At 37.4% G+C, this 25,065-nt stretch overlaps 1 protein-coding gene across 2 annotated transcripts in view; it reads left to right on the forward strand.

The window, feature by feature from the left end:
* The window catches only part of KCNH1 (potassium voltage-gated channel subfamily H member 1), a 2,413,895-nt gene that overhangs the window by 1,183,014 nt on the left and 1,205,816 nt on the right, over positions 1–25,065 (forward strand). For both annotated transcript variants that reach the window (XM_044061729.1, XM_044061739.1), the window contains one exon: positions 19,993–20,192. In XM_044061729.1, the coding sequence (XP_043917664.1) occupies positions 19,993–20,192 (200 nt within the window). The remainder of the gene's footprint in view (positions 1–19,992; positions 20,193–25,065) is intronic.

Here is a 25,065-nt window from a genome sequence, read left to right on the forward strand (position 1 = left end):
CACTATATTGGAGATATTGTTATATGCTTGCTAGTAATGAAGAAGATATGCAATGTTTCTAAATGTACATTAATATTTCCAAAATCAAGTAACTTAACAAAGTATTGCATATGAAATAAACAAACAACAGCATGTATCCATGCAGCCTCAAACCAACACCAATAACAAAAAGAGCTCACGTAGTGTAATCTAGGTACTCCCTCTGGAAAACATACCGCCAATACAAAATGGCAAGCACACTCCATGGGTTTAAACTCCAAGCATCAAATTTATAAAAAACTTTGAAAAGCACAGAGTAAATACAGCAAAAAACGATTAAGCACTTTTGTCCTTCATGGAACACAAGACTTGAAAGCTGCCAAAACTCTAACCTTGGATGTTTGCATCAATGCATCCATCTTTTTTATGTTATTTCTGTCAGTTTGTAAATCTTGATTTTTTTTTTACAGAAGATGAAACTATGGTTATAACATAGCATGTTATCAATCTTGTGGCTAAAACATGTCAGTGTTTTGTTATCATGTTATGAATATTGCATGGTGTATGTACAAAATGTGACTTTTTCATCAACTTCCATGTTTGGAAGAAGACTTCTTATTTCAAAAATATTGCAGAACTGTCTTCTTCTTCTTTCGGCTTTTTCCCGGTCAGGGGTCACCACAGTGGATCATCTGTCCGCTCATGACTGGCAGTGGAGTTTTACTGTGTCGAGTTGCCAGCCCAGCATCCAATCTTCCACAGAAGGCACACACATGCACACATTCACACCTAGGGCCAATTTAGAGTGTCCAATCCACCTACTGCATGTCTTTGGGATGTGGGAGGAAACCGGAGCACCCGGAGGAAACCCACGTGACCACAGGGAGGACATGCAGACTCCACACAGAAGGCACCCCAGCCGAGAATTGAACCGGAGAACCTCTTGCTGTGAGGTGGCAATGCTAACCGCTGCACCACTGTGGCTGCTAAAAATATTGCAGAACTATCACCATCTTCTTTCGGCTGTTCCCGTTAGGGGTCGCCACAGCGGATCACTTGTTTCCATTTCTTCCTGTCCTCTACATCTTGCTCTGTCACACCAACCATCTGTATGTCCTCTCTCACTACATCCATAAACCTTATCTTAGGCCTTCCTCTTTACCTGGTAGCTTCATCCTTAGCATCTTTTTCCCAATATACTCCGCATCCCTTCTCAGCACATGTCCAAACCAACGTAATCTTGCCTCTCTGGCTTTGTCTCCAAGCCTTCCAACCTGGGCTGACCCTCTAATATACTTATTCCTAATCCTGTCCACCCTCGTCACACCTAGTGCAAATCTTAACATCTTTAACTCTGCCACATCTAGCTCAAACTCCTGCCTTTTTGTCAATGCCACTGTCTCCAACCCATATAACATAGCTGGTCTCACTACCCTCTTGTAGACCTTCCCTTTCACTCTTACAGGTACTCATCTGTCACAAATCACTCCTGACACTCTTCTCCACCCACTCCATCCTGCCTATACTCTCTTCTTCACCTCTCTTCCAAACTCACCTTTACTCTGAACTATTGATCCCAAGTATTTAAACTCATCCACCTTTGCCACCTCTACTTCTTGCATCCTCACCATTCCCCTATCCTCCCTCTCATTCACACACATATATTCTGTCTTAGTCCTGCTGACCTTCATTCCTCTTCTCTCTAGAGCATATCTCCATCTCTCCAGGGTCTCCTCCACCTGTTCCCTACTCTCACTACAGATCACAATGTCATCTGCAAACATCATAGTCCATGGGGACTCCTATCTGATCTTGTCTGTCAACCTGTTCATCACCATTGCAAATAAGAAAGGGCTCAGAGCTGATCCTTGATGTAACCCCACCTCCAACTTAAATGCATCCGTCACTCCCACTGCAGACCTCACCGCTGTCACACTACCCTCGTACATATCCTGTACCACTCTTACATACTTCTCTGACACTCCTGACTTCCTCATACAATACCACAACTCCTATCTAGGCACCCTGTCATATGCTTTCTCCAAGTCTACAAAAACACAATGCAACTCCTTCTGACATTCTCTGTGCTTCTCCATCAACACTCTCAGAGCAAACATCGCATCTATAGTGCTCTTTCCTGGCATGAAACCATACTGCTGTTCACTAATCATCACATCCCTTCTTAACCTATCTTCCAGTACTCATTACCATAACTTCATGCTGTGACTGATCAGTTTAATCCCTCTGTAGTTACTACAGCTCTGCACGTCACCCTTATTCTTAAAAATCAGTACCAAAACACTTTTTCTCCATTCCTCAGGCATCCTCTCACTTTCCAAGATTTCATTAAACAATCTGGTTAAAAACTCCACTGCCATTTCACCTAAACTCCTCCATGCTTCCACACGTATGTCATCTGGGCCAACAGCCTTTCCATTCTTCATTCTCTTCATAGCTATCCTTACTTCCTCCTTGCTAATCCATTGTACTTCATGATTCACTATCCACACATCATCCAACCTTCTCTCCCTCTCATTCTCTTCATTCATCAACTCCTCAAAGTACTCTTTCTATCTCCTCAACACACTCTGCTCACTTGTGAGTATGTTTCCATCATTATCCTTTATCACCTTTACCTGCTGCACATCTTTCCTAGCTCTGTCCCTCTGTCTAGTCCTTTTCTCCCTCCTTAATGTCCAACCTTTCATACAACTCTTCATATGCCTTATCCTTAGCCTTCGCCACCTCTCTCTTTACCATGCACCTCATCTCCTTATACTCCTGTCTACTTTCTTCATCTCTCTGACAATCCCACTTCTTCTTTGCCAACCTCTTCGCCTGTATACTCTTCTGTACTTCCTCATTCCACCACCATGTCTCCTTGTCGTCCTTCCTCTGTCCCGATGTGATACCAAGCACCTTACTAGCTCTGCTGTAGTTACCCAGCTATTTGGTAACTCTTCACTGCCACCCAGTGCCTGCCTTAACTCATCCCTGAACTCCATCTCACAATTACCCTTTTTCAATTTCCACCATTTGATCCTTGGTGCTGCCCTCACACTCCTCCTCCTCTTCTTGATCACCAACGTCATCCTACAAACCACCATCCTATGCTGCCTAACTACACTTTCTCCAGCCACCACTTTACAGTCTCCAATCTCCGTCAGACTGACCCTCCTACATAAGTTATTAATCCACCTGTGTGCATCTTCCGCCACTCTTGTATGTCACCCTATGCTCCTCCCTCTTGTTAAAATACGTATTCACCACAGCCATATCCATCCTTTTTGCAAAATTCACTACCATCTGACCTTCTGCATTCCTTTGTTTAACACCATACCTACCCATCACTTCCTCATCCCCACTGTTCCCTTCACCAACATGCCCATTTAAATCTGCTCCAATCACCACTCTCTCACCCTTGGGTACAGTCATCACCACTTCATCCAATTCACTCCAAAATTTTCTTTCTCATCCATTGCACATCCAACTTGTGGAGCATATGCACTAACAACATTAATCATTACACCATCAATTTCCAGCTTCATAAACATCATTCTATCCGACACCCTTTTCACCTCCAAAACACTCTTCGCATACTGTTCCTTTAGAATAAATCTTAGAGTTAGTATTTTTAGAGATACAGAAGTAGGTATACAGGGAAAGCTTGAGCCCCTTTGCAAAAATGATTTTTTATGCACTTCTGTTAAGCTCAAAGACATGTGGTCTTAACAATTTTGATGACTCCATATGTGATGTTTTGCATTATGAAATTTATCTATAGACTCTTAGCATTCCCAGCTTTTGACATCACTTGAAATACCATAATATGAAACCGCAGTTAACTCATATAGAGAATTTAACTACCCATAGATTGCCAGAAGTGTCTGATAGGTAACTTTAGCAATGAAACTAAATGTCTTGACGATATCCTGTTTGACAATAACTTTGCAAATTTTCTGCAGGAACCTCTTACAAGGAGTAACATTCTGACGTTGTTGCTTGTAATACCAATACTTTGCAACACTATACTGGACCAGCACTGGGGAAATTGGATCATGTTTTAGTTGCATTTAATTTATTCTTTGTACCCATTACTAGGCAGTCTATGAATTTTAGTGATTTTCTTGAGTGTTACATATTAAATGTTAACAGACGTTTGTGAGTATAGGTTAGGATCAGGTACTTGAATTGCATAAACCATCGACAGCTTCAGTAAGTTTCTACTACCAGTGCTCTGATGCTAGTAATGGTTATAAACCACATAGTAAAAATAGTATGACATCTAGAGAAGAACTTCCCTTTGGTGAAACACAAGGCTCAGCAAATTCAAAACAAAAAGTAATAAAATGGTGAGTCCTCTAATGCTTGTACACAAAATATCACAGTTAAATATAAAAAAAATCAAAACATTACAAGAACAAAACGTTGTACACAAAAACATTGCAGAAATTCAATAAACATAGTTTTTGTGTAGATGAACAATCTCCAACCTATCTGCACCACCAAACCTGGGGGTCTGAGGTCATGGAAACTCAGAAAAAAGAAGATAGTACTAAAAAATAAATGTACCTTGTCCTTTTACTCTAAGTGGCCAGATCTCAGAAGCACATTAAATCACTTTGCTAACAATGTTACAACTGATGCAGAGAAGCATCAACAGTGCAAGTCATTTCTTAAAGATACATTGTATCTGTATATCAACAAAACAAGGCTATCCATGGGATTCCTGTAAAACACAAAGTGTTGGTCATGCCCACAAAAAATCAACAACGTAACTAAAGACATGAAAAGAAAGAATTAATGCCACCAAGGTAACTATGGTTACATGGGTTTCCTCTGAGTGCTTCTGTTTCCTCCCACATTCCAAAGACATGCACACACACACAAATAAACATAACACACACACACACACACACACACACACACACATATAAACATAACACACACACACATACATACACATAAACACACACATAAACACACACACACACATAAACACACACACACACACACACAAACATAACACACACACACACACACACACACACACACATATAAACATAACACACACACATACATACACATAAACACACACACACACACACACATAAACACACACACACACACACACACACACACACACACACACACACACACACACACATATGGGCACATATACACACACACTACACATACACCAACACTCATGCACATTGTCATCCATGCACACAACCACACAGCTGCAGTCATACACCTAAACACATACACACACACACACACACACACACACACACACACACACACACACACATGCAAAGCTTTGCTGCACTTCCCTTCTATAGGGCTAAAAGCAGTCATCTTGCTATAGGACTGAATATATATGCCAGTAAAATATGGTGTACACTTTCTTTACTTCACTCCCCAAATAGTGTGATTGAGCTGTTCTTTGAAGTGCTTTATTGCACTATTCTAATCCCAGTGTAAAGTTCTTGAACTGCTTATGGCTAATTAGCATTAACCACAGTCCTGGAGTGATGTATTTGTATCTGGCCTTTGCTACCAAGACTGGTGTAGCTATATAGTCACAAGCCTTCTTACCATTATAGGGCTATAGGAGGCTCTGAATCGCTCTGACATAACACACTAAGTAATCCTGCTGCAAACAGAATTCAGCAGTGCATTATACATTCCTCAATCCCAGGCAAAGAGTTATCGTCTTAGGTCCCTATTCAGAATGCCCTTTTGTCACTAGAGGTATGATCAGGGGTCAAAGGTACACCCTGTATTTTTCATCTTCTTTGTTAATGTCTCAACTTGTAAACATCTGCCAAAAGTATAACATAGTGGTCACTGCCATTAATAAGGATAATGTAAGATATCTTCAGTCATTTAATATAAATGAATGTTCCTTCTAACTATTTACTTAAAAATGTCATGTTAGTACCAAGGCTTTACAATAACCGTTTCTAAATCTGTCAGAAATCTTGGGGTCAAGATCAAAGATAAAGTTTGTACTAGAGATAATGTTATGAAGCCATGTAGCCATAATATAGTTATGAGTTTTCTCTATGTTTAGATATTCTATTAGTTCAGTATTGCTTTAGCTTTATAAATGGTTACTTTGACTCATACTTGAATGCATTAACAGACTCACTTACAAGAATCTTGAACTTAAATACTGGAAGTGTCCAAACAGGATTCTTTGAAAGACCTCATGTGCTTATTAATATAAATTTGTGGTTGCTGCAATCTGTTAGATCCCTACACAGTTTCTTTTTCTTTTGCTCAAGCAGCCTGATTTCATAGCGGAGTATCTTATCAATTAGTTCATGCATGAAAACTTCAGTAGCTGCTTCCCCATAAAGCGCAGACAGTTCATGTTGTTGCTGACACATCTTTTCATTAAGCTCTTGTTCCATGGGCTTGAAAAAGTCCAGCAACAATTGTATATATGCTTTACTGGTGTTAAGATTAATTTATTGCCACTGGGCTAACAAAGCAGGGTAGGTGTTTCCATATGTGGGCATATTAAGTACTCTGAGTCCCCTTGGTATAACATTTAGGTTTAAGCAGGCTTCAAAATGGAACCGTTGGCTCTGGAGCCGCTTAAACCTATACAAATCATTCTCCACATTGCTTTTCAAATTGCGTATCTCAGCTTCATTGATGTTGTTAGTATTAACAGTCTCACAGTTCATATTAAGAGTACCTGTTTGTAGCAGTGGATTGTCTTGATTTGTCAACAAATTCAGAAGTCTCCTTTCTACATTTACACCAACTGTTGCATCCTCTGCAATGTTCACAGTACCTTCCGCCATCATTAGATACACAAGCAGCAAACAAATCCATAGCAGCCCAGAAGTTGAAAATGTTACACAGGTGCCCAGTAGGAAGGTAGCTGGAATAAATAAGCTGAACCATGGCAAAGTAAAATCTTTTTTTTTAATACAAAATGGTGAGCACTTTCGCAATGGTAACCATTGCTTCATCAGACCTGAGAGTACCCAGGCCTTGAAAGGCTACAATGCCTTCCACACCTTCAGACCACAAAATGAAAGCATGAGAACCAAAGGTGGTGGAGTATCTGCCTAGATTAAAGATAAATACTCCTCCAGACTGGTTAGACAAGATAACTCTGTGGAGCTACTCCATGTTCAGATTACCGTGGGTAAGAACTCCCTTCAATTCATTGCTAGCTACAGGTCCCCCTCCATGAACCAAGATGCTCATGCGGCTTATTTGGCTTTACTTGAGTCAGTCAAAATGCAATCTAACATTCTTGTCATGGAGGATTTTATCTATCCTACCATCATCTGGGAAACCTATACAAGCCCCAACTTACTTGCACAAAAGTTCCTTGACTTTGTTAACTCAAATGCCCTAGTACAAATTGTACAGAATCCTACAAGGGGCTCAAATATACTTGACCTGGTTCTCAACAACGAAAGACCATTGCGCTACTGTAAGTGTAGGACCCTCATTAGTAAAATCTGATCATAAGTTAGTCACTTTTAAAGTAGCAATAACTCCAGGACTCATCAGAGGTAAAGTCAAACTAAAAAACTTCACCAAAGCTAAGTATACCCTTCTAGGGTTTGGCATAAATGATTTCCAACCCCCAATCCCCACAAATATACTAAAGTATATATATATATATATATATATATATATATATATATATACTAAAGTATATTCTGATGCCCTGTACCACCAACAGTTATACAAATGTATAGGCTCGGCTGTACCGGATAGGTCCAAAGTAAAAGTCTGACGAAAAAACAAGACACCCTGGTGGACATTTCGTAAAAATAAACTATGCAACAAACTTAAGAAGCTGTTGTCTGAGAATACCAAAGAAAGGTCACAGCACTGGAAAAGTACCATCCTAAGACTAAATAAACAAATAAGACACCTTATAAAATCCTCTAAGGGCAACTTCATGAAAAATGTAGCAAACACAGCTAAGGATAACCGTAAGGCTTTGGAAAGCTACATCCTTCTCCTGAAAGGTAAGACCCAGATGTGTACTGAACTAGTAGCAAATGATATCACACACTGATCCTGCAGAAATTGCTGACCTACTTGCGGACATGTTTGGTGAAAATTTCTCCCCTTTATCTTCACAAACATATCACAAACCATACATTCAACAGCACCCCCATCCTAAATATCTAAAGAACAGGTCATCAAAACTCTAAGGAAAAAAAACACAGCCTCATTGGGTCCTGATGGCATCCCAGGCTGCATTCTAAACAAACTAAAACAGGAATTAGCAACCCCCTTAAGCACCCTATTTAACCACAGGCTGAATACAGGATTTGCCCCAGCTGAATGGAAACATTGACCATTATTCTCCTCCACAAGGGTGGTTTGGCAACTGATCATAAGCCTGACTAGCCTTATCTGCAAGGCCATGGCACATATCATCATGGACCTCATAAATAAAGATATAGGTGACCTCCAAACCTTCATCCAGCCCAGTTTGCCTTTGTAAAGGGTCAATCATAAACCTAGTAGACGTCTCCAAAAATGTGACCAGGGCCATGGATGAGGACAAGTCTAAGCACACAGCATATCTGCACTTGGCAAAGGTATTTGACACAATCTCCCATTCAGGCATTAATGACAAACTCACCCACTTAAATGTCAACTCCTTTGTTGTTAGGTGGGTCGCAAATTGGCTCACTAACCGTACATATGCTATCAAAGTGGGTGACTCCACCTCAACCAGCAGACCTGTCACCAGTGGGGTTCCACAAGGATCAGTAATGGGCCCCCTTTTTTTTAGTATTTGCATCTAGAAAGTTCAGGCCAAAACAAAGGGGCTGTGGCTTACCAGGTTTGCTGACAATTCCAAACTTGGCACAATCATTGACTCCTCATATGATGTCAGTGTGTACTCTAAGAGGGGCTTCCACAGACCAACGATTAGTGCCAAAGTGATGGACTCAAACTAAATGCAAAAAAATGCATCATCATCATCCTCCCCTTCATTAAAAGCAATGTCCCTGCTAACTATCAAATATAAGTATGAATGCTGTAGTGAGGGATTTGGGCACTCAAGTAGACTACGACCTAAACTTTGACCACCATGTGTCCACTGTAGTAAGAAAGGCATTTTATATCACACATTTGATTAGCATAGGCATAGCCGCAAGATCAAAAGAGGTTATAGCCTCCTATACTCATCCCTTATCAGGCCCATAATTGGGTATAAGGCCTCCTTCAATATGTACTGTACCAGGCACCTGTAGTAACTGGAGTGACCCCAGAGATTTTTAAACTAAGAAGATCCAGGGTCTTCAGCACATGCCATAAACAGACAGATTGAAGACTTTGTCACTGTACATAGTAGCATATAGGCTGCTTAGGGGAGACTTGTAACTTGCTTACAGAGCAATCTCTGACCCCAACCTGATGAAGTTGCTGCACATCCATAAGTCAAATGGGACTAGAAGTTCTCACACCACTGAATTAAATCTGGCCAGTGATTTAAATAGGACATGCTGGAGGACAAATTCATCTCACAGAGGTTGCCACTTCTCTGGAATAGGCTACCAATTCATGTTAAGCAGAGCACTTCTATGACTGTTCAAAAAGAGCTTGGATGAATGGATGGGAAACCATATATTCTTGCCGGGAATAGTTCCCACATCCCTCTTGGACATGGTCAGTAATTACTGTTAATAATCTTAGGGATTGACTAGACTTTTTTCTGTTGAAATATAGTGGGTGTAAAAGGCTAGGCTTAACCCTCAGGTCAGTAGCCTAGCAACCTCCTATGAACCTATGAATGTTCAAATAACAGTAATAAAAAAGATTGCCAATTCATTTACTGCATACCTAAACTTTGGAATTTCCTTACTAGAGCATCATAGCGGGTTTAGAATCTATGACAATTTTAGGAGTTCTGTTTACATTAATGAGGACAACGGAATATACATATTCACTTCATGGATACTAGCTCCCCAACGCCTTTAAGATGTATCATTGAGTTAATGCTCACTCAATGATTCTATTTTGTCCTTTACAAATGCATAATTTTTATGGCTGGGTTTGTAATATGGCATGTATTTAGATTCATGGATTGTATGAATACTTGGAGTCTGTTGTGCCACCCATGTAGTGATTTAAATCCTTTTCTCAAGCATTTAGATAGTCTTCATTACCTAAACCTATTAAATGTCCTGTTACTTCCCCCCACACAGACACACACACACACACACACACACACACACACACACACACACACACACACACACACACACACACACACACATATCACACGATCATAGGCGTTACAAGGCACGTAGCTCACAAGATCATATGTATCTTTCCATTACATCCCACTTCCAGAAGGGTAAAATATGTCAAGTCAGGGAGGAATGTGCAGATGTCCTTCCAAGCATCTAGGTTTTCCTTGAAGGAAGCAAATGTGTCACTCTGTTAAAGATGGAAATGCAGTTTATTACAAAGAGGGAATCACCACTGGGTAATGCATTTGTCCCTTCAAAATGTTTTATTTAGGTGTTGGTGGAGGTGTACTGCTATTGTTTGAGTGTTTATGGAGCTGTACAGGAGATACAGTAGGGTAGGGGCTTTGACATCATGGTGTGCTGAGCATACATTTTCTCAAATGGACCTATGTACAGGGATGGAGTTACATGACTGTTTTGGTAGCTTAGGGTTTTTAGGCCAATAATCTTTTAAATTAGAAAATCTTGGAGTAATTTTAACTGCACAGTATGTTTGGCTAAGTACATACCAAAGGGAGCATTGCACTCTGTAATAGGCCTAATTAGGGCTGAGTGCAAAGTGATGATGACTTCTTTTGAGATACCTTTAGAAATTAGTTGGACAAGATAAAGGATTACCTGACTATTTTTGTTACATGATAGGTGAAGGAGAGTGAGTTGTTGATTCAGGTGTGAAGATCCCTGACTACCTTGTCCATGTGAACTAATGACATTCTGAGCATTGAACAAATGGCCAGCAATGAACTATGCAGCTCCTGGCAAAACACAGTTAAACAAGTTTTGTCTCACAGGGGATTCCTTACTGATGTAAATGATATATTTAAAATCAAACCATCTGCCTGAATTACTGTTGATAGGACATCTAGGCTTGTCTAAATATTGATATGGTTGTGTAGCTGTTTATTCTGAGTGTGCTGCCCTGTAAGAAAATATGTCAGTTTCTATACAAGACATCTAGAATCTTTTTCATTTTGGTACCATATGTTATGACATATCTGTATCTGAGTTTATCTCCATTCTTAAACCTGGCTGTGCTTTGTTGCTGTAATAGATAATACTGTGTTACACTTGCAAAATCACACAAATACCTCTACTCTACTCTACTCTATAACCCCTTTTAGTAAGTGAGGTCATGAAAATCATATGCATTTCCTAGTCTTTGAAGAAACATGTTTAACCTATAGAAGCTAGGACTTAGGTATGTTATCACTCATTATTTATTTATGTATTTATATTTAAATTTACAATCATGTGACTGGAGTGAAAGCTATGTGACAACTTGTGCAAGTAAATGGTATTTTTAGCAAACAGCTTAAGGTAAAGGGCAATCCCCGGTGTACCTTTGAGGACTTTTGTAATATAGAAATCCAAAAGTCTATGATAAATTAATCTTATTATTGCAGTATATGCAACCCTGAACATTTTATTATTAAAAAAACATCAAAGGCCTGTAAACTAATTATATTCCCTTTCAAAACCAACCATCATTCATCCACATAATGATCCCACATATCAATAAATTCAAGCAGACAATTAGTTTATGCATCATAAATGTTAACTTTTCGGAATAATCCTTGAAATAGTCAACATATATGAAGGCAAAATGTGACCTCATAGCCATTTGTCTCATGCAAATGACACTTGGAGCCAAAATAAAATACATTTATTGTAAGTACATGCCCTAGGAACTCCAAGTAAACTTGGACAATAATGGGTGGTGGGCCTCATAGCGATTTAATTCATACATCATATTAATACCTCAGCACTACTACAATGCAATATGTGAGAGTGCCAAATGAAGCTAGTTTGAACTCAACCTCATCCATCCAGGTCACAAATTCTGAAGTATCCTTTATTCCAGCTATAACAAACATGATTAAAGATCTTAAACCTATATCAGGAACATCAGATAAGAGCTCTATAAGTGAACTAGTATCCAGAGATGGATCATGGTCAAATGGGATATCCCATTACTAGGTTGTCTCTCCTCACATCATAAAACACTGTTTAAATCTGGCAATGTGAATATCATTTATTCTTCTTTTTTATTTTTACAGTCATCACAGATATTTGAATTTAATTTAAAACTCTTATTCTGAATTTTACAGCAACAAAGTTGACACACTGAAAAGAGACTTATCATGAGCAACAGTTATATTTTCTTCTCTTGAAACTCACATTTATTGAAAATAACACATAGTCAACAGCATAGAGTGAAACATTAATTAGAGTCTATGTAAAAGGCACAGGAATTCAAAATACAAATATTCAATGCATGTGTTAACAAAAGCAGCTCATAATCATAATCACCTGCACTAAATACCAGACAGATTGTTGCTGTAGACCAACACAGTGTATTTCACACCTGTGTGCCTGCAAAAAAAAAAACAATGTTAATTAAAAAATGTATTCACAGTTAAACTATTACTATTAAATTAGTCGACTTTGTGCTGTCTAGTTTATTCACAGTAAAATGATAAACATACTGTCAACACTTAACAGTCAACAAAACAAGGAAACCAAGGATCATACCCAAAGAGCACTGCTCATATGATGATGCTCCTGTTTACTAAAATCAGTTCCTTCTTTTATACCATAACCATCATGGGTTGCAGGAACTACACATACACACACACACACACACACAATCAGTTGCAGCCACTTGCATGACTGTACTCCTGAGACATCTGGTTGAGAACAAATGAATAATGGGCCAAAAATGTATCTTAGCTTGCTGCTATCAAATCCATACAGTGGAACACATTGTCCCCACCCTACCTTTTCAACATAGCTCAAATTAGAGACAAAGGCCCAAAAATTATGCACAGATTTTAAATGTGAGTAGAAGTGTGGCAGCCATGAGTCTGGGAAGGAGGGAAGGAGGAAGGAAGGGAGAGTTTAGCGGTTAGATTTATGGCAGACTAGAAAGTTTAGGGCTAGGGCTAGGGAGAAGGGTTTGAGATTACGGTTAGAAAGTAAGACAAACTTTTTAAAGTTAGGAAGCAAATGGGGAATTTAGGTTTAGGGAGTTATCAGGAAATATACGTTTAGAGAAGTCCCCGTGCTTCACCATATTAATACATGCTGACACAGGTCTAACAGTAACCCTGCGCCTAACCTCAACTCTATACCTTGCAAAAACCCTTCCTGTAAGCCTATCACTATTCATACAAATTGTCTGTATCTAGTGATAGGATTAATGCATCTCAAGAAGAAACTGTTTGTTTTCCTTTTGCAATCTGTTATGTTTCAATACTTTAACTGTTTGTTGGTTTAATTATTCAGTTTACTGGGTGTAGCTTGTCCTGTTTCTCATCGAAGACGAACAGGTGAGGAAGTTTATTTATATGCTTTATTACGAAGAAACACAACAGGATGGATGGCAGCAGTATAAAATATAAACAAAATGATTAACTGACAGACTACACAGACATATATGCTTACATCTCAAGAGCTTATTACAAAATGGCAGTGCTTTGTCAAAACATGTAATGGCCACTGATTCTAGGCACACATTTACATTTTTTGTTATTGGTAGAGTCTTTGAGGCTATAAGAGGTAGAGATATAAAGAATCAAACTGAACAGATGGAAGCTAAATGGATTATCAGGCTGAGGGGAGATTTTGGGCATGGGTTGAATAAGTTTGTACCCATTAAACCCAAATTGAAGTCAAGACCACTAGCCAGATGAGAGTATTTGCCTTTGCATCTGCAATTATATATGTTTGTTTTCTTGTTAGCTAAAGCAGTATTTTTACCTGCTTATAGGAAGTTTTACAAAAATGTTTATATAGTTTTTATGTTGCATTTATATGTACATGTTTTTATGTGCTGTTTAAATAGCCTATATTTAAGCTGTGTGTCTTTAAATTATGTGGTCATGTGACTTAGTACTGTTTCACTTCTGAATTTAAAAAACAGTTTGGTTTAATGTGTTTGTTATCTGATGAAGCAGCAGTAGCTGTGAAAGTGCTTATGACCTACAATAAACTAAGCTTTTGGACTGGAGAGTTGTGCCTTGTTTGGGTCCACCAGTGTTCTTGGATTAATTCAAATAAAAGTCTACTAACACCAAGTAATGTTGACCATTCCACTCGAAAATGTCTCTAGCTACTGTCGACCAAGGTAGTTCAGGAATCTGGTTTAGCTGAAGTGTTATTACATACAGAACATGATGAAAGTACTCTCTCAATATCCTGTGACATAGAAGGCCAAAATACCAGTCCTCTTACATGTCTTTTGGTAGAATCAGTTCCTGGGTGGCCACGATATAAAATAGTAATATAGTCTTGTTACAAGGATTTTGGAACAATTACTTTTGGACCTTTCATAATGATGACATTGTCAAACAAAATCTCATCTCTATAAGGAAAATAAGGTTGCAAGTCTACTGGTAAACAAGATTGCTTTGATGGCCATCCTTGACTGATAAAGTGGTTGAGCTTCTGAAGAACCGGATCTGAGGCTGTTTGACTTCTAAGCTCATCAAGATGTGTGGAAGAAAAATTTCTCACTTCCACGACTTCAAAATCAAGTTTCTCATTTTCGTGCTGTTCAGTGGTATTTCTGGGCAATTTGGATAAAGTATAAGATTATAGCAATAACCCACGCCTGGGTGTGGGTAATGCTAAATTTACCCACGGTTGGCGTGGTTTGGTCCCGAGCGAAGCCCGAGGACCAAACAAAGCCAACCTTGGGTAGATTTAGCATTACCCACACCCAGAAGTGGGTTATTGCTATTATACCATGACATTATTTAAGAAAAGAAACTATTACTTTTCTTAAATAATGGCATAGTATAATGCCTGTTTACTGCCCTTCCGCAGATGTCTGGCATCGCGGCAGTTCTGATGTACTGCGGCGCCTGTGCAGTACATCAGAGCTGTGGGCAAAGCGGAGAAAGCAAGATCTCCGTTGCTTTTTTATAGCTATGTTAAATGAGTTTAACATAGCGAGACAGTTTTAAAATAAGCAATGGACATCTCCGTTGCTTATTTTACTGTCTCGCCATGTTAAACTCATTTAACATAGCGAACATAAAAAGCAACGGAGATCTTGCTTTCTCCGTTTTAAACACTGTCTCGCTATGTTAAATGGGTTTAACATGGCGAGACAGCTTTAAAATAAGCAACGGAGATCTCCGTTGCTTATTTTAAAGCTGTGTCGCTATGTTAAACCCATTTAACATAGCGAGACAGTATTTTAAAAAACCGAGTTATACTAATGGAAAAAAGTCCGGAACTTTTTCCATTAGTATAACTCGATTTGCAATGGGCACGCTGGCCAATCAGCGTGCACGTTTTGGGGGGATCATGGTATAATAAAGAAGTTTGCCTTTTGTGTAGACAAGACGGAAATTATACTTTTGCAATTTGAGCATCATGCATTGCAATCTGGAAGGAGCTGTATACATAGACTTTCTCAAAATAGTGACTAGAGGTTGGTGATCTGTTTCATCCTGGACAGGTCTACCATAAATATAATCACTTTGAACATGCAAACACAATTGCCAAGAGTTTTTTTCTCTATCTGAGCATACTGCATTTCAGTTTGGGTTAGAGTTTGGGATGCATAGGCTACAGGTTGACCCTCTTGAAGAATGACTGCACCAAGGCCAAACTTCAAAGCATCAGAAGAAAGAGTAACTGGTTTGTGAACATCATAGTATCTGAGAGTTGGTGGACTGGCAATTTCCTGTTTCAGGACATCAAATGCTCTCTGGTGTTGTTCTGACCATGACCAGGATACATCTTTGCATGTCAGCTCTCTGAACGGTGCTGAAAGTTGGCTCAAGTCTGGAATGAACTTGCCTAGATAGTTAACCATGCCAAGACAATGTTGTAGAGATTGAACATTGTCTGGAGCTGGCATCTCAAAAAATTGCTGTTTGCTTGGAAGGATCTAGTCGTAAGTCTGAACTGGTAAACAAATGACCAACATATGTAACTTCTTGTAGCCTGAATTTGCACTCCTGAAGATTGAGTTTAAGATTCACTTCACATGTTCTTTCTAGAACTTTCTTGATGTTTCTGTCATGCTCTGCTTTACCATTACCTCCTACTAGAATATCATCTACTATAATAGCACACGGATACCCGGACTTCACTGGCAGAATTTATCCCAAATGGCATTCTTAAAAATCTGTGCATAAAAAGTAAGGTCACAGCTTTCTAATTGATCAACATGTCTCTTTGAATGTTCTCTTTTAATAAAAGAATGACCCTTATTTGATTTACAAAACTATTTGAAATGATTCCACTTACTGCACTTGTGGCATTGCTGACCAAAAGCTAAGCACTTTTCTCTTTTGGACTCATGATTTGTTCCACAATTATGACAGTTGACTATGAAACTAAGTGAGGGTACATAGTTTGAGTTTGCTGACTCACTGTTGTGCTTCACTGAGACTGTACACATTCTGGAATTTACTAGAAAGCTACAGGGTTTCCCAGTGACTGTTACAGGGCTTACAATTGCTGCCATGTGCTTGGGCCTGTTTCTCTTAACCACGTGCTGCATACTATCAACATGAGCACTGGAAGATACTGGAAGCATGAATTTCTCATTTGTAAGCATATTTGTGTGCTTTTCTGTGGGCCCATATATCTGACAAATCTCAGTGGCCTTATTAAAAGTTAAATCACTGTTCCGTAGCAAAGTGTTTCTCACAGCATCATCTCTAATACTACACACAAGTCTGTCTTTTATCAACTCATCCCTTAAATCACCAAATCTGCATGTTTTAGCTTTGTTTCTCAAGTCAGTTATAAATGCTGCAAAAGGTTTCACAGACTTTTGATCTCTTGTGTAAAATAAGTGTCCCTCCATTGTAATATTCATTTGAAGCACTCAAGGTCTTCCATTCATGCTGCTACCACTATATGCCGGTTTTCTCCCTCACCTGCAAATACAGCAGGTGCATAAACAAATGAACACTTTCTTTCTATGGTTTCTTAACCAGCTAAATTAAGTAGAATAAATGCCTTTGTATGGTCTTCTTTATCAGAAAATGAAGGTTGTATGAAATGTACTCTTGCTCAAACACTCTCAAATTCTCTGCAATATTATTATCAAAGACAAGTAGACCTGCTTTTTGAAATCTCCCTGCCATGCCAACAAATTATGCCCAAACACACTGAAAAAATGGCCTTTGTAATTATGTATGAACATGCACGCACAGCCAGTACTTGTAGTAACATTCAAATGCACAATAAACTCTTTGAAATAGTGTACTTTGCGAAATATGCTTTGAAATGGCTGTATTTTGCAAAATAACTGTACTGTAATAATGCACAAACATGTGAACCCTGTGTATCTTAAATAGCTTAAGAAATATGAAAAAGTACATTCTATGAGCTACTTTGAAAAAAATGCTGTAGTTTTCCTTATTGTATTCATTTTATGTGATTCAGACTTCATTTCAAACATTTTCTGTAGTTATTCAAATATTTTTTCAATATGTTGCAGTTTTGGACATTTTGTTTACTTACAAATTCTGAGTGCTTTGTTTTGTATTTTGTGAATAAGAAATCATTTAAGCAAGTTTTGGTACCTGAAATATGTTTCTGATCTGTTTTTGTGAGTTAAATGTGCTGTAGGGATGATCCATTCCTCTATATTCCTCCACCTTTAACTGAGTGCCTTCTCGTTCCAGAATTTGGATTTCTGGATCCCAGTTCTGACACCATGTCTCGTCTTATTTCTCACTGAAGACAAATAGGTGGGGTAGTCAGTTTATATGCTTTATTATATAGAAACACAACAGGATGGATAGCAGCAGTACAAAATATAAATGAACCAATTATTTGACAGAATGCATAGACATGCATGCTTACATCTCAACAGCATACTACAAAATGGCAGTCTGGCTCACACATGCTCAGTATTTATACACTTGTGCAAGCCCATAGAAAGCTTCTTAAAGGTATACATATGTATTGATCTAGACTGGGTTTGATCATTTGTGGTTCAATCATTATTTTGATCAATTGCACTAGATCTGGGTTGATATATATGCATATGTGTGTGTGTGTGTGTGTGTGTGTGTGTGTGTGTGTGTGTGTGTGTGTGTGTGTGTGTGTACACATGTGTATGTATAAATATATATATATATATATATATATATATATATATATATATATTAGGAGCTCGGTAAGTGGTCTAAACTGTAGCAACTGCTTGCTATCTGTAGCAAGCAATTTACTACAGTTTAACAGTAAAAAAAGAAAATCTCTTTTTTTAAACTAAAACATGAGCACCATAGCACTCATTGCAGGCATGGTAAAAACTGTTACAACTGTTTGCCACATTTGTACCAAGCAGTTTACTACAGTTCAAAAGAAGAAATTATTATTATTTTTTAATAAAATGCGTTGAGGGGTGGCTGGGGGCAGGGCACAGAAATGGAAGCTGAATGGCTGGGGTATGAGGGAAGAGGAGCATATTGTGCATCTGGTCACCTGGTTGGGGTGCCAGTAGAAGGAATGTCCTTTTTCACTCTTCAATGGGTGAGCTGAGGGAGGTGCTGGTTCATGCTACCAGTACAAGGTGCTGGTTGAGCCAGCTTCAGTTCTGCTGTAAATCAGCCACTCAAAGCCAAAATGAAAATGCCTAGTAGTCAAGTAGAACCACCAGTCCAGTGAAAGGAACCAACTAGAACACATTAAAGAGCAACCAAAACACATCAACCAATGATTACATCACTAATACACCAAATGAACACACAGTACATTGAAAAGGGAAACAAAATTCCTTTTCCAGTGCACTACTCAAAATGCAATCACATTCAGCTCAAATTTTTCTGAATAGTGGCAGTGTTATGGGAAGGATTTTTTTTGTAAATAAATGAAAGGTAGGGTCACTCCCCTGCTCCATCTTAGTAATGGAATACTAGCCCTAGCCCTGCCCCTAACCCTACCCTGTATCTAAACTAGAAAAAAAACTTCCCATAACACTAGCACTAAACAAGACAGCTGGGACACTCATCATCAAGGACACACACACACACACACACACACACACACTAAATCTATCCCCTGACCTAACCCAAATCCTAACCCTAAACACTCACCTACAACATATCTAACTTACCTGTTTCAACAAAACACACATTTATTGTCCCTGTACCCCACTAAGCATGTGGACAACCAGACATACTCTTGGAAATACTCACATATGCACACACACATACTACTACTTATCTGAATCAGCAAACTGTGCAGGGTGAAGCTGTTCCATTTTCCTTGCACTCCCTTCTATAGATATGTACAGGGACATGACTCTGACTAGTGGTGTACCCTTGGCATTTTCTGCACTACTCTAGAGGGTAACTTGTGTAGGCATCCAAACTATGCAAAGCAGTGGTATGATTGTGGAATTTGTTAGCATAGTCCCTTCTTCCTGACTACCACACTTACACAGCTTTGTGAACTTGGTAACTTGGCTATGACTGTCACCCCATTTTCTCCTTACAGCATCAGAAATACAACTCTGTCTAATGTAGGTGATATTTGTATAGTAAGGTAATATGTGTTTTCCACAGATTATTATTATGGCATGCACAGTTGATTGAGATTGAAGCAGTTTTATTGGCACAAGCAGTATTATAAAACTATCTGTAAAATATTTTACATATAGATGTCCTGTATGTGTATATATATATATATATATATATATATATATATATATGTGTGTGTGTGTGTGTGTGTGTGAGTGTGTGCGTTTGTCTTTGACTTATGTTTTCTTTGGTTACAGCTCTTCTGTATGCAACCATTTTTGGTAATGTGACAACAATCTTCCAGCAAATGTATGCCAACACAAACAGATACCATGAAATGCTCAACAGTGTAAGAGACTTTCTGAAACTGTATCAGGTACCCAAAGGATTGAGTGAACGAGTTATGGACTATATTGTTTCAACTTGGTCAATGTCAAGAGGCATTGATACAGAAAAGGTAATTTAAACATTTTATTTAATTGTTTCACTCATACAGTTATGTCAATTTAATAGTCTTCCATTAGAGTACAAGTCATGTACATGTTTAAAGGAAAATTGCACCTTAAATCAGAAAGATATACAAGTGGCATAATATTTTGATATTCTTCACACTGTTACTGCATTAGAATCACATACCTGTTTCTTACTATAGTTTGATTTGTATACCCCAAAACTGATATGTTGGAAGCAGTCACACTAATGTCGTTTTGATTTTCAAATTCTTTGACTCTGTTTAGAAATCATAAATTATTTTTTTCCTGTATTTAGATACATTGATAATATTGTAATTTATTGGACTTTTCAAATTTTAAGAAAATAGGGGCAATAATTATTTTTTAATTAATAATTCTGATCTGTGCTTACTGTAAACATATAAAACAATACATGGTCAGTCACATTTTATTTAATACAAGAATATTAGAGGTTTGTCACATTTGTAAAGAAGTAGACCTTAAAACAATTCCTGTCGTGTCAGAAAGTATATTTGATAAACACAATGTGGATGGGAACATTATCATATATATATATATATATATATATATATATATATATATATATATATATAATAAGTTTATTTAAATTATATTTTACTTTATTTGGGGATCTAAATTAAATCCATCCAAAAGAGGAGTTAGATATGTAGGTAAGGAGAAAGTGGATTTGGGTTTATCAAAGATGTCTATGCAGCTTCATTAAATTTATATAAAGTCTTGAAATGGATAAATGGAAAAGAAAATAAGTTAGTTATATGTGCATTTAAGGAGCACTATATGCAATAATTGGGTTTAATTAAGCTAAATAAAAGGGAGAAGGAATGGAGAAATGAAGAAATAATAGTGTATCAAGAAAAAATAAAATTGTGGGAACGTATCTATTTTGACTTACTTTCTACTTATGTCTTAGAATTTGGTTAATAAATCAGTTCCGCTCAGCCCACCACTATTGGCTGGCTGATACTCTTAGAGCACCTTGTAAATGCTTTCCATTTGATTATTTTTATCACAATATTATCTCTAATTGTATAATAATACAATTACTTGGTTAGTATGCAACTCTTAACTGTATTAATCTGTATATATTTTATATTTACATGCTTTTTATTCTGTGTTTGTAGAATACTGTCTGTTTTTGTTAAAAGTGCTGGTATCTACTGACTATTTTGAATTTTATGAACTGTTATAGTAACTGCCTTGTGGAGCTTTTTTCTCAGGCCTCCACTGAAAAGGGGTTCTTTCAGCCCAGTGGACTTTCCCGGTAAACAAATGGCAATAAATAATAATCAAAAAATAATAAAATAAAGATAGAAGGAACAGAAGAAAATAGGAAAATGTGGCACAAAAATATAATATTGCAAAATTATTGTGTGAATTCATGGGAACATGTAACAGAGGAAAAGGAAAAGCTGTAAAGCAAAGAAATAGATGGTATAATTAAACATATTGTATGTCATATGTCAAGATATCTTATGGAGATTATAAATTAATAAGTTACGAGGGAAAGAAAATATGCCTTATAAAAAACTAAATGAATGAATGTTTCTTTACTGTAGGGAGCTGGAAACAACAGAACATGTTTTTTAACATGTAAAAGAGTTAAAAGTTTATGAGAAAATAATAGAAAATAAAGTAGTTAAAGAATTCCAAGATTATAAACAGATAAATATGGATATAATTGAATATGTTTTTACGGGAGACATAGTAAAGAATATGTCAATAATTTGGAGGAAAAATGATTTGCATTGTAGGAACAATTTGAAATGAAAGATTGAATGAAGTTATGTTCAATGGAAGGTGAACATTGCCAAATATAATAAGGAAAACTAGGTGGTGGTTGTAAAAAAAAGAGTGGGAGTTTAGACAAATGTAAAGATTTAACAATAATGAAGGAACATAGTATATGTTGTAAATTCTTCACAAATATGTAAATGTGTATATTGTAAATAGTTGTGTAAATAAAGACCCCTATGTTTTTGCAATATTTAACTGTTAAAACAAACCAGGAACAATGAGAGAAGTTCTTCTGTATGTTGAAAAATCCAAGTATTTATTATACTGTTAAAACGTTAGCGTTCAATTTAAAAGTGTATATAAGATATACGCTTTCAGCAAAATAAGTATCTCGCCTTCCTCAGACAAACAGAATCCTCAGACAAACAGAATACTAGTTACTATTCTAGCATTTATACATGGTTTAAAAATTGATAACCAATCAGCATGTAGTGCATTTCCTAATTAAGTTTTCACCATGACAACCTTAAACAAGAAAATGCTTTTACCAGTCTTACTCTACTTGACACAAATTTAAAGCACAAAAGCACATAGTTTCTTATGCTTATGCTGTTGTTTAACAGTGATCTTGTATAAAGTGCAGATACTAATATCATCTAAAATTACGAATAAAAAATAAATAATGAATAATAAATAATGAATGATGATAAAAGAATAAATAAATAATAAATAAATGAAGATAAAAAGAAATTGTTAAATGTGGTACATATTACCCTTCCTTACTGCAGACTAGATGAGTGGTTACCTATTAAGAGCCAGCCACTTCAAAATACACTTGATTGATGTAACATCATTTATACCAGGAAAGATGTGTGCCCTCGTTTTGATTTGCCATGAAAGTTCATCCATCTCCAGGAGGATTTGCCAAGCTCCACCTCTAATGTCAGATTCCCTATGTTCTAATATTATGTAACTGAAGGAGTGATCACCATACTCCATAATATGCCTAGCTAAGGCATTAGTACTATCCTTCCTACTAATGGCATACTGATGCTCGTAGATTCTAGATTTGAATCTACGCTCAGTCTTGCCTATGTAGAAGGCTTTACAGAAATTACACTCAGCAGCATAAATGATGTCTTTAGTTTGGCAATTGTAATGGTTGTTATTCTTATAAACAATATTGTTGAGACTAATGTGGCTACAGACCTTGACATGTCGGCACTGGGCACATGTACCACATTTGAACATGCTATGTGGTCTGTTAGAATGCTGCTTCTTTATCTTGTTTTGTAAAATACTTTTCAAGTTATTTCCTCTCCTATATGTTATTTTTGGGCCATTATTTAACCGTCTAGCTATACACTGATCTGTTCTAATTAAGTCCCAGTTTTTAAATAACACTTCCTTGATTAGCTGGTGATCTAAAGAGAAAGTGTGTAGGAAACTGATAGTATATTCTGATTTAGTCCCTAGAACAGTATCCAGCGTGTCAGTTGTTTCTAGGTTATCTTCCTGGGAGGTATTAATCTGCCCTGAAGAATGATCCCCTAAAAGGGGAATGAAGTAACCTTGCTCTCGCTTACTAGTGACCTCATTTATGAGTTTAAAAATTAGGCTAGATGGATACCCTCTATGAACGAACATGCTCATGAGTGTTAAACATTCAGAATGGAAATCGTGTAAGTCTGTGATCATACGGGCAGCCCTAACCAACTGTCCTTTAATTACTGCTTTCTTTTGATGAAAGGGATGGCTGCTGGTGAAATGAAGAAAAGAGTTTGAGTATGTGGGCTTCCTGTAAATTAGGCTCTTATACCTACTGTTATTACTATCCTTGATCAATAATACATCCAAATAATTTATTGTATTCTGTTTGGCTGAGGAAGGCGAGATACTTATTTTGCTGAAAGCGTATATCTTATATACACTTTTAAATTGAACGCTAACGTTTTAACAGTATAATAAATACTTGGATTTTTCAACATACAGAAGAACTTCTCTCATTGTTCCTGGTTCGTTTTAACAGTTTTTTGCTTGTTTGTTTGGTGAAGTGGTTTTTGCAATATTTGCCATGGTAGTTTTTATATCCACCTAAACTACCACCAACCCAGGGAGATGGAGCATTGGTTTAACATCTCATTTGAAGGATGACACGCTTAAATGTGCAGCACCCATCTCATACTGCACTGGAGTGTTAGCAATTGATGTATCTGGTGTGGGAATAGAATCTACAACCTCCTGCACCAAAGGCAAGTGTGCAATCTTTTGCACCACTGACACTGACTTGAGGCAGCCTGTGACAATAAGAAGGGCTCTTCGCTGTATCATACAGCACTTGTTGAGTGATGTTTATGATATCCTAAACAAGAAGGAATAGCTGCATTGATTATTAGAATACGTCTAAATCTAGGCTGTTTAGAAACAGTTCAGTAACGAGGTTAAGACAATACTTTTTTCTTTTACCTTGGAATTGCAGTCATGCATATAGTTCTGAGCACCAGAGACAAAATAGACTGTTGGAAGACTGCCTCTTATTTTTTAATTTAAACATAGTAGATAATCTTCTGACTCTAATATCTTTTCTTTTTTTTTTTTTAATTGATTGGGTGGGTTGCAGCCAAACAGCCAGTTCCTCTGCAGATACTAAAAAGATGTGAGCTCTACCAAAATTTGTGCACAGCTATAACATCATGGTCATTGTACACTAGCATTTTGTTTTCCACTTCAATCCCCTAAATAATGGTCATTGCAGAAGACTTAATGCCAATCAAATAAAAAAAAATAGACTTTTCACATACAAAAGGGAAATGTTTTTAAGCTGGAAGCTTTGCCCACAATTTCATGACTTTCTCTTGAGATGTCATGCTAGATATTTTCTCATAACTATTATTTAATAAGTCAGTTGGTTTGTACATCATATTGTATATTATTGAGACTTTCAGCTGCATAGCTGAGCACTCCTGAATGATGTCACATATGTCAGCCATGCCAAGAAAGAAAAAGAGTTTCATTCTGTCTCTGAATGAAGATGTCATGGATGCATTTAACAGTCTCAGGCATTTCCTGTGATCTTTGTTTGACAGGTCTCATTTCTTCTGG

This window comes from Protopterus annectens, chromosome 1.part0 (assembly GCF_019279795.1).
Source record: "Protopterus annectens isolate FY-2018-M chromosome 1.part0, PAN1.0, whole genome shotgun sequence".
In the NCBI taxonomy this organism is placed as follows: domain Eukaryota; kingdom Metazoa; phylum Chordata; order Ceratodontiformes; family Protopteridae; genus Protopterus; species Protopterus annectens.